General features: G+C 36.3%; 1 protein-coding gene across 1 annotated transcript in view; it reads right to left on the bottom strand.

Annotated features, from left to right (window-relative positions):
* Nucleotides 1–12,301, bottom strand: part of LOC144971708 (polycystin family receptor for egg jelly-like) — a 34,136-nt gene that overhangs the window by 11,434 nt on the left and 10,401 nt on the right. Inside the window, exons 5-8 of the mRNA XM_078912783.1 lie at nt 11,167–11,309; nt 9,967–10,137; nt 9,239–9,383; nt 2,173–2,392 (exon numbers count right to left, since the gene is read on the bottom strand). Of these exons, the coding sequence (XP_078768909.1) occupies nt 2,173–2,392; nt 9,239–9,383; nt 9,967–10,137; nt 11,167–11,309 (679 nt within the window). The remainder of the gene's footprint in view (nt 1–2,172; nt 2,393–9,238; nt 9,384–9,966; nt 10,138–11,166; nt 11,310–12,301) is intronic.

Here is a 12,301-nt window from a genome sequence, read left to right as displayed (position 1 = left end):
GAGAGAAAGAGAGAGAGAGAGAGAGAGAGAGAGAGAGAGAGAGAGAGCTGTCGCTCAACCGACTGAGCTATCCAGCCACACACACACAAAATGTCTTTCAAACTTAGTACCAATTATGCGCCCCTCTACTCTAGACTGCTGTGGGGGAACACAACGAGACTGGCTAACAAACCCCGCGAACTCTCTATACTGTTTGAAAGCCAAATACTTAGTGTGGCTGGATAACTCAGTCGGATGTGCGACCCCCTCGCTGTCCTCCTTCCCTCTCTCTCTCTCTCTCTCTCTCTCTCTCTCTCTCTCTCTCTCTCTCTCTCTCTCTCTCTCTTTCTCGGCCAGGCGGAGGGTGTCGTTTCAATTGGACCCTGAGTTTGGCACTGATTCCGTGACTTTCTATTCTGTTTTCATTTGGCACATCTACACGGCCTATTTTACTCATCAATGTCTATCTCGTATAGTTTGGAGACGGTGACGTCAACACTTCCATCATCTATCTTCACTTGTGCTACATATTCAGTTGTATTTTTGATTCTCCTTTTCAGATCATCTATTGATGTCTGTAAATTGTGGGTGATACAAATCCCCAATTAAAAAAATCACAAGGGGTTAGTTATGTCAGGAAATCTTGGGGGCTCGCGTACGAATGGATGGCATCATTCATGCCAGTCTGTCCGTTGTGAGAGTTTATTTTTCACTTATCGTCGAATCATGAAATGCCATTGTGGTGAGTTCATTTTAGTTGAACTATAAAGTTTGTATAATTGTCATTAAGTTGAGGCAGTAACCATTGATTCAACATGTGGATACGATTATCGATTATTGTGTTTTATATGAAAGAGAAAGGATGATAACATGTTGATTTTTTTATCGCACATAAAACAATTATTTCTTGTGAGTCTCGTTACATCACATTCCAAAAATTCCTTAAGTTTGTGCTGAACTTATCGGAAACCACTCGTTGAAAACATGAATGTTTCATTAGCTATTAACATTTTTTAAACCACGACAGTCTGTGATACAAGTAGATCGAGTATGGGAAAGTTTGCGTCACCGTCCCCAAATTACACTGGATAAGATATGGTGATTTTTTCATAACATTAGCAAAGTTAATTATAGTTAGCTATGGTTTCAATCGAAATTCCAAATTTTTATAAATAATATTATAAACCGTTTGTTTGTTTTTTCAAACCTCAATTCAGGTTTTTCACAATTCAACATACAAACCGTCTTAGGACTTTTGAATCAACATGTATATTGCTGATGTCGAAGAGTAGAACGTGGAAGTTAGAGGTATGGACAATGGGAGAGATAATGATATTAATAATGATGGTGATGATGATGATGATAATAATAATAATAATTATGATGACATAGATGATAAATGATAAAATTCATAATGGTAATAATAATAATAATAATAATAATAATAATAATAATAATAATAATAATAATAATAATAATAATAATAATAATAATAATAATAATAATAATAATAATAATAATAAATAATAATAATAACAATAAAATAATAATACAAGAAAATATGAGGTTGCTATCATTGAGAAAAATGGATGCTTTTGAGATGTGGCTATACCGCAGAATTCTGAGAGTACCATGGACCAGAAAGAAATCAAACATTCTGGTTCTTATTGATGAAGGCCAAAGGTCCAGAAAACAGTTGGCAGAAGTTAAAATGAGAAAACTGAACTGTTATGGACATGTTCGGAGACACAACATCATCCAAAATTCAGTGCTTGAGGGAAAAGTAGCTGGTAGAAAGGCACGGATCAAACCAAGGACGTCCTGGATAGGAAATGTGGAGGTAACAACTGGAAAATAGATAATCGACTGCTCGGAAATGGCCCTTGAGCATGAAGAATGGCGTTTCATGATATTCAACATCTATAGGGAGACGGAACTCCGGGAAGGTAAGTATCAATGACGAGAGTCATATTGATGATGATGATGATGATGATGATGATGATGATGATGACGACGACGACGACGATAATGATAATGATGATGATGATGATGATGATGACGATAATGATGATGATGATGTTGACGATGATGATGATGATGATGATGATGATGATGATGATGATGATGATGATGATGATGATGATGATGATGAAGACGTTCATGAATATGGTTATGATGATTCATAATCATTACCCCCCAAGAGGATAAAACGCGGACATCTCCTCTAAAGATGAATCTGATGACGGTGGAGTGTATTGAAATATTGCATGGCAACGATTCTTCACATTCCTTCTAGGAATCGTCGCCCAGTCGGAACAAAAATCACGGGTCTCCTCATTCTCCCTTGTAAACAGATGATGACAGCGGTCTTTGGGTAATTCCAATTCTTTGACCATTGGTTTTTTACAACCTGCTGAAACCAATTCAATAGAGAAACGCAAAATTAAAAACAAAACAAAAAACAGCTTAATTTTCTAAATGTTTTTACACGAAATGTTTCTTGTTTTAGCTCAGAATTATTTCATGAAATTTTTACTTGAATTCAAGATTTGTTTGGACTAAATTTATCATAAATATTAAATCAGTATTGACTAAACCGACATGCACTTATTTATAGGCTTGATAACCAAATTTATTACGGGCTCATTGTTCTAATGGAAATCTCATCAAATGACACCAAATATTATCCATTACAATAATGTTAAACTAGGCCCATAATTGCCTTCGGATGTCAGACTTGCATATCTGTACACGTCGGACTAAACAATAATAATTTTTGTATTTTTTGTGTCTTCAATAACTCGTTCCTAGTACTGTTATTTTAAAGAGAGCGTGAATGCGTTCAAATTTTTGATTACCATAACGTTTAATGGACATAATACAGTTTACATCAGACCAGCGACGTGAAAAAATACTGGACCATTTGTATAGCGCAATATCCACCAAACATGTTAAAAGAGCTTTACAAAGGTTCCCTAGCCAACAGCAACACTTGAATGAATGAATGAATGAATTTATATAGCGCCTAGATCCACAATGTGCTCAGAGGCGCTTTACAATGCAAATAAAACACAACAATAAACTGATAATTTAAGCATAAAATCTATCATATTGGAATAGCATTCATCAATTTGTAATTTAGTTACCACGCATTGTGCTACAAGATGAACATTTAGGATATCTATAACATGTAGGCCTAATAGAAATGTTAAACATCAAATGATTTTCTAAAGAGATGTGTTTTAAGTTTCTTTTTAAAGTTTTCAAATGTTGGACATTTTTTGAGGAATGAAGGCAGTTGGTTCCATAAGACGGGTGCCGACTGGCTAAAAGATCTCTCACTGAAAGACGATCTACAGCGAGATCTTGACCACTGGATCTAAGTTCTCTCTCCGGCACATAGAGATTAACCATATTTTGTAGGTATACAGGAGCTGTCTTATTAAAACATTTAAAAGCATAGCATATAGTTTTGAACATAATTCGGCTGTTAACAGGGAGCCAAAGCAAATATATTAAAATCGGCGTTACATGCTCTTCCACCCCACAACCAGTCACCATTCTAGCAGCTCTATTTTCCACTTTCTGAAGCTGTCTAATTATGTATTTTGGTGACGATTGTAACAGAGCTTTACAGTAATCTATTCGGTTAAGTACAAATGATGTCATTACTGTTTTGACAGTCTCAGTATCCAAAAGATGTCTAATTCTATAAATTTTATGGAGATGAAGATGACAAATCTGAGCAACTTTACTAACATGAGCGTCCATACACAATCGTGAATCTAAATATGTACCTAAATTCCTGACATTTCCACCATTTACAATCTTAATTTGACTACCAGCAATGCTCAATGATTCTATTTCTGTTCTTTTCCGGTTATTTTCATAAAAACTTATTATTTCCGTTTTATCCTCATTTAACTTTAATTTATTTAAAACCATCCAATCTTTTATGTCTTTCACGCACGTTTCCACTCGAGATACAATGTTCACTCTCGTATCGTTAGTAACAGGGAAATAAATTTGAGTATCATCGGCATACAAGTGAAAATTCAACTCATACGCCGAGATTATAACATTTATGGGTGTTGTATACAAGGTATATAAAATGGGCCCCAGGAAAGAACCCTGGGGTACCCCAAACTGCAGAACACTAATATCAGAAAGAGAATGGCAACACACTGTGTGCGGTCAGAAAGATAAGATTCAAACCAGTCCAAAACATCATTTTGAATATTAAAATCGGTTTGAAGTCTGTTTAAGAGCAACTTCCGATCAATGGTATCGAATGCGGCACTTAAATCAAGCAGTATGAGCACTGCCGTCTTCTTATCAGCAACATAATTAACAAGATCATTGTGCACTTTGATCAAAGCAGACGCAGTGCAGTGTCCCTTGCGATAAGCAGACTGTACCATTGATCGAAAGTTGCTCTCATCTAAAAAGGTTTTCAATTTAGAGCATACCCGTTTTTTATATTATTTTAGATAACGTACTTAAATTAGACACAGGCTTGAAGTTTTTATAACTATTTTTGTCCAATGAAGGCTTTTTCAACAAAGGGCGCACAATTGCTTTCTTAAGGCATGCTGTAACTGTCGAGGTGTGAAGACTACGAGTGAACAATGTCGAGAATCACCGGCGCCAGCTCTTCTACACAATCCTTTAGAAGCCATGTGGGGATAGGGTCAAGCCGGCATGTCTTCTTCGGCAGTAGTTTGAATACATCTTTGATGTCTTGTAGTGTGGTGACAGACCATTTATCCAGAATGTGGTTCTTTTCTTTATCTGCTGCTTTGGATTTTTCAGGCTGTGCAGATTCATGTTGGTCAAGTTGTTTTCTGATGTTGGCAATCTTGTCGTCAAAATAAGTATTAAAATTTTCAGCGAGCTCATTTGCATTTTTGTAATCTGGTAGTGTTTCTGATTCAGGAGAGGTAAGTCTGTTTATTATTTTGTAAAGCTCCTTTTTGTTGTTTTTATTGTTTTCTATTTCCTCCTTCAGACTATTTGTCTTTGCCGCTTTGATTTGATTGTTCAATTTTTTTCTTGCAATAACGTATTGTTCTTTGCTAACATTCTCCTCTTCCAGATCTTTGCAGTTCTTTCCTTGTTTCATTTTACTTTTCTTAATTTTTCTCCACCTTCTTTCCAGTTTTCTTACGATCCGCTTCTGAACACGGACTGCCTCCGTATACCAAGAGCCATTAATAGGTCTAATGGTTATCGTTTTTAATTTATCGGGGGGAGTGTTTGTCAAATATATTTTTCAGTCTTGAATTGTAAGTTGCAACTTTTTCTGACACACATTTGATCTTGGAAATCGCAGGCACAAGCTCTATCTTAATATATTGTTTAAATTTATGTAAATCTTATGTAACACTTAACATGTAGGACGAAACACAGGAGCTACGCCTCTGGCTTTCAACTAATAAAATGTAACAATTGTTTATGTTAGGTGTGTACAAGCGTTTTACTTTTTTTGTTGTCAGATAGAGACATTTATGTTAAAGCCAGGTACTCATTTTACATCCAGAGTACGGTAAGAGAACATTAATAAAGAGTCTTCTCCAAGGACACAACCGCTCAGAGCACGACTCGAACCCTTTGACCTTCCAGTCCGAAGGCAAGTTTCACACAACAAGATCTCATAGCATCAATAAAGGGGACAAACTATGATATGGCCGTATATATATGGCTGAGATCAAAATTCCAGTAAAAGACAAAATCAAAAAATCGTTTATTTTCTTTGCTAAATTTCACACAGAGATTTCAATGCGTTATTTTGTCAAAAGATAAAACTTGTACTCTTATTAAATTCGATATTACAAAAACCCTGCACCGTATTTTTTTCTCTAAACGCTGAGTGTAAACTCTTGTAGTTTTTTTGTTTTTTTTGGCCCTCCTGTAAAAGTAAGAAATTGTCACTTACTCTACTGTATCATATAAATGCCCCCCCCCCCCCCCCCCTCTATTTTTACAAGAAGTTTTGCGCACCCCCGCCCTCCCAAGCTTATTAGATCTCACCATCTATTAAATTTCAGCTCACTAAATAAATGTCTGATGAAAATTCACCAAAAAGTTAAACAAAACAAAACAAAAATAAATATATAAAAAGGAAAAAAAGGGGCACAAAAAAGCTGTCACCGTTATTTTACTATAATTTAGTCCGTTTCAAGTACCGTACTCACGGAATATCGCAAATTCCTCCAAAGTGACGAAATGTCATGCCCTGATTTTTTGCATGCTTATATTTTAAGTGGCATTACGAATTTTGAATACCAATAGTGATAGACCAAACAGTTTTCTCACAATGTCGAATTCCTTTGATCTTTTCATCGTTTGCAATAAAATATAACTCAAACTTTAAAATGTTTACAGGAAATAGAGTGTTGATTTTCTTTCCCGTGGGGAAAATATTCACAACAAAATTGCATTCAGTGGCGTAGCTTGGCAAATAATTTTGGGTTGTTTGAAATAGTGTAAGAATATGTCATTTCAATAGTGCGTTGAAAAAAAACCAAAAGCTCATAGCGTTTATTTTTTATCTCTTCCCTGGTGGACAACAGACATGTAATATATTGGACGACACAAGCAGCCTGTTAGGTGCTTATAATTTTTTTTGAAAAAGACAATGATGTAAAAACAAAACAAAGGGGGGGGGGGATCCCCCGAATTTTTACGCTACCAATAGAACAAGGAGAAATGCCTCTCACAAAGACATAATCCCCAACCAGCTGTTGGGCAAGACAACTCATAAGTCGCACAAGACATTTCACGAAAACCCACTAGTCACCCATTGGGCACGGTACATAGTGCCATTCTTGAATTATGTACACTGGGATATAACCTTTCAAAGGATTCGCAGTTTTCAAATACAAGAGGTGCATAATCAAAAGGACATAGTTATTAATTTGTCCTTTCCACTCTGAGTTCCCGGTTGTGGGCAATCTATTTAATTGTATTGCTATTCGTCGCATGCCATGAAAAAAAAAAAAAGAATTCCGCGCTTCGCCTCACTGAAGAAATACTTGAAAAGTTTCCTCATTGTGACAAATTTGTGTGTTAAATCCAAATTGTTTTCATTTTTTATGAATGTAAAAATCACCACAGGAGCTACGCCTCTGGGCTTTCAACTATAAAATGTAAGAATTGTTTATGTTAGGTGTGTACAAAGTGTACAATTTGCGGTGTCATCTTCAAACCAGAGTGACAATGTTTGTGAGTACTGCACATAGATCTCGTGAAAAATAAACCCTGGTCAAGCCTGTGACGAGTTCAGTGATCGTAATCACAACACAATTCACCGTGTATAGATGCTATACGCTTAACTAAGAAGCTCACAACATTGCCATCCGGATCAACACACAAACTACGTGTAACCTTAAACGATTATAGTCTGATTAATACAGTTTAGTGAGAATTACTTATAAACGTGTTTGGCCCCCCAAAAAATTAATTAATCAAAAAACAATAACAATGTGCGGCTATGTGGTCTAGTGGTATGACACTCGCTTTCGGATCGGAAGGTCCTGGGTTCGAACCTCGCTCGGCGCATAGTTGAGTCCTTGGAAAAGACTCTTTACTCACATTCTCTCACCATACTCAGGTGTAAAATGAGTACCTGGCCGTTAACAGCGTTGTCTTTGTCCGAAAAATTGTAATATCGCCTAACAGGCGTCATGTCTCGTCCTACATGTTAAATGTTGCTGTTGACCAGGGACCCCTTGTAAAGCGCATTGAGCACGTTAAGTGGATATTGCGCTATATAAATGCTCAATTTTTTATATTTAAAAAAAAACAAATACCTGAGTGACGTCAACTTCGTTCTATCTATAATATTGTGATTGTAAAACATCCAAAAGTTCACTCATCCCAGACCCTTCGCTTTTTATAAACCGTCACGAAGAAAAATCCCAAAATATGATACTGTAACCGGTGAAAAAATCGGCCAATGTCACTAACAATTCAGGGCCCAATTTTATGTAAGCGGACGAGACTTAGTTATTTACTAGTCTAGGAAATGTCTTGCTAGTCTTCAGCCTAAGCGGAGCAAGTGACTTAAAAAATCGGATTTTATGAACATTTTCTAGTTTCTGACTAGCAAGGCTCTTGCCTAGAAGTGGGCTTTGTAAGGATGGTGACTAATTAGGCTATTTTGTGCTGATAACATCAAGCTCTCTTGTACACGATAGCAGGTAAGATACCAGCCTGCATACTTTCAGCACAAAATATTTCCAAAGAGGAAATTAGCAACACATCCGGTATAGATAATATTTCGTTCCGTTTCATATTTGAACTTACTTTTGCCATGATATTTACTGTCGACTGATCAGACAACAATGGTGTCCACGGTAGACTGTCAATTCTATATTAAGGCAAATGAAAGTTTTATTGAAACTCGAACAAATTGAACCAAAACAAAACAAACAAACAAACAAAAATGCCAGCAGAAGAACTTTTGCTTCCACTATACTTTCTAATATTTTTTATTTTGGTTCTTCTTTGACGCAAACCCTTCGATTTCGAGTCTCCGTTCAGCTTTTCAAAGCCAGTGTCAATAGGAACAGGACACTTTTTGCCGGTATCATTCGTCACCGACGTATTTTCCACTCCGAATCGAATCTCTCTCAATTTAAAAATAGCTGCTACGGTATCTTGTCGACGCTATGATGTATCCTAGTAACTAGTCTCAGACTAAGCTTGAAGTCCGGCCTTAGCAAATGACTAAAACTTGGCGACTTATTCCGAAGGTGCCGTGATTTTAGTCTGGGACTTGCTTAGTCAGCTCACATAAAATCCGTTTTTTTTTTCAAGTCTTTAACTAAAGTCAGAGACAAAGCGCTAGTTTGCGTACATGAAAACGGGCCCTAGTGTTCGAGCCAATTGTCATTAAAATCCATCAGAAGGTTGTGAAGATATACGCGTCAACGCTGTGCACGGTTGTGGAACGAACTATAGCAGTGTATATGATTGAAAGAAAAACATTGATTTTATATATCACATAATCTCGTCTCGTCTAATTTAGAAAATGGCCAAACTGCGCCCCCTTCTTTTGTCAAATCGTGCACATTCACCCCCCCCCCCCCCACACACTTTGATTGAAGATTGGCCAGAGTGCGCACACCCCCCTCCCCCCTTCAGTCTTCTATTACTACCCCCCTTCCCCCCCCCTACCCCTTTCTATTTGTTACACTAGAGTACATGAGTTTTGATCTCAGCCGTTGTCGTGTTCATATTTGTTTTCTACACTAACCTGAATTTGCGTTTTCACGAACTTGGCGTATCTTGGAAAAGATTACTAGACCTTTGTTGAACTCATCTCTATCAATTTCAACGGCATGAACAAACCGAAGAAAAACATTTTCTATATAATGCCAAATGTCATCAACCGTGGTGGCCTTGTAGAAGAAAAACAAAACAAAACAAAATAAAAGGAAACAGAGCAATACTACGTCTCAAAATGAATATGAGAGATTTAAGTAAATCGACCATATTATAAATACTCCCTTCATTCGAGAATAACAAGTGCAACAGCAAGTGGGTAGCTGGGTCTATTAGATCTGGTGGAACGTACTTTGTTATAAACTAGCGTCCTATCCTCAGGGTAGCAAGTAATCTTTTTTGTGCCACCAGGGATCGAAATCGGCCCCCGGCGATAAAGTTTGTAGGTACATGCAAATGAATCGGGCAACGGGGTAGCCAGATAGCGATTCCCAAAGTCAAATGACCGATCATTATACCCTGGCAGTTTTCATAAGTCTTCATCTGAGTCAACGATGATAAAATTACCCTTGATCTAGAAAATGTTTACACGTTGCTTGTAAAAACTAGATCTTTAAAAAAAATTTAGATTTGCCAGAAATTCTGGGTTCGTTGGAAAACATTTAACATTGGCTGTACAGAATAATTAATTTTGAAACCCAACCTTATTTTAAAAAAAGAATAGATGTTTTTAGATTTAGTTGTGGTTGGAGTACTTACATTCATCTCAACACCAAATCTCAATTGCAGAGCGTTGGATATACCCCTTGTATTGATATAACTACTGTTGACATTGCTGTGTATATTAATAATAACAATTGCACACATCATTGTGACCATAAGCCGTAAACTTCCAAGATATTTTTTCTTTTCCACTGAGGATCTGGTCCACTAAAGGATGAAAATATGACAAAGAAATAACTATGTATCAAATATTATAACCATATATCTGTAAATAATGACCATAAAACAAGATTGTATTCGTCCCTATCAGGCTGCATCATATTATATCATTCACCAGTAAACATGGGAAGTATACGTCTTGGTGTCACACATTCCTCTCTTCCAGTTCCAAACTCATTGGAAGTGTGACTAGTCCTCAGGATGACTAACAATGAATAGGTTACATATTGAATCATAATGTGGCATGTTTTAGTCGCATGTTGTTCAGACAGGTTCCTTTGATTACGGGGTTTTAAAAAGCGAGGATTAATAATCTTTATCGATGACCAGCATTTAGCTACGCTAGAAAACAGGATACTGTCACTCTGAAACCAGAAGATCAATTGCACAAGATATGTATCCGATTTTCTAGAGGACTGGTTTCAAGTCACCTTTCCAAGGAGATTGGAACCAGTATTTTGACGTCACACTATTATTGTTTCCCATTAAAAACACATTCAATCAAGCGTAACAAATTTTACAGTTCCCTTTGGAAGAAAAAATAACTTTAAATCTAGATATGCTTTGGAAGAGAAAGAACTCTATACTCTTGAAAACATAATTTCATTTGAAAACATTTCTTTGCTCAGCATGTATTTTAAAATAACAAATTAAATAAGGTAGAATCCAATGATGTGTGAATTTATCATACAGATTTGGTTGTTATGATGCTGAAATGTGTTCACTGTGGAAACACGTACTCTTGTGAAGATTATACACAGTATACAATGATCGGGTAACCTATGCGTTGCAATGGTAACGCGTCTGCTCCGAAATCAGGAGGTCTGAGGTTCGATCCTAAGTCAAGATAAGCTCATTCTTTTTTGTGATTATTTGTCTCTTGTATTTTACTTTCTGCTCTGTTTGGAACTGTTACATGCATACGCCAATTCAGATTTTTACCTAGCACCAATGCCTGTACGCTTTAGTTTCAATATATTTTACTGAACATGGTTAAACGAAAACGCCTAATCATACCTTTTTCATGTATAATTGATAAAGCATGTGTATGTACCAATTACTGGCGATGCTTTTATACTCCCAAGAAGGAAAATACTGGAATTTGTTGATGAAATTAGTTTCTTGAATCAAATACCGACGACCGAGGACTCTTTTTGCATCTGTGGATAATCATACATAATTTTAAAATGATAAAGCAATGCATAGCATGAGTTTTAATATTGATGACTCGTATCGAAATGTCAATATATAAGCGTATACATACCTTTCATTAATTTTTAATACAACACCCATAATAAATAGCCAGAATATATTAAATGAAGAAGTTTTTTCAAGCCACTTCCAAATGGTACTGATATAAAGAGAATAACAATAAATTTATGCACCATGTAGCAGAAACGTTGACAAAAAAAGCTAGCTATTGTATGGTTTTGTTGTTGAATAAAAATAAATAAATAATTAAGCACAACTAAATAGTTCTGGACCGAACCATATATACATTATATGATAAATCAAAACTTACGATCTTTCCTAAATTAAATACAGGGATTAAAAGGGGCCACCAAAAGACTAGAATGTGTGTATAGGTAGAACACTCCCTTTACAAACAAAGGGACCGAGATCAATCCCGGGAACAGTTGACATTTTTTTCTGAATCCCCTGTCCACTCAGCAGTGATTGGGTGACTGAATCTGTTAGATCTGGCCGAAAGTTTTTTGCGATAAACTAGTCCCTTATTTCAATGGTGGCAAGAAATAGCTATTGTTCGTTTCACGCTATACAAACCGGGATAAACTCAGACTCTCTGAACCAAATAGCTCTGAGGGACTAATTTTCTTCAAATGGTTCAGAGACAAATAATCAATGATTAAGTTGTACAAAGTACTTTGAAAGAAGTTTGTATATCTGAATGGTTGTTGAGACACGAAAAAAGCTTTACATACAATTTTGCCACATTTGAGACCAAAAAAAAAAAACCACATGCGATTCCTCATGACGATGGTTCTTCATCTTTTTGGTTACTTGTAGTCAACCATTGATGTAGAGATCCAAAACTGCAATCCACAATTTGATTATGGAAATCACAAAAAGTCATGATACCTACAAACGCACATACTGACATCAATTTGACGCTGCCCAGTCCAATAGATGA

This window comes from Berghia stephanieae, chromosome 4, assembly GCF_034508935.2.
Source record: "Berghia stephanieae isolate SIO BIC M18660-M18661 chromosome 4, UCSD_Bste_1.3, whole genome shotgun sequence".
NCBI classification, from domain to species: domain Eukaryota; kingdom Metazoa; phylum Mollusca; class Gastropoda; order Nudibranchia; family Aeolidiidae; genus Berghia; species Berghia stephanieae.
The sequence above is the reverse complement of the archived record's forward strand: the minus strand, read 5'-3'. Positions and strand labels throughout refer to the sequence as shown.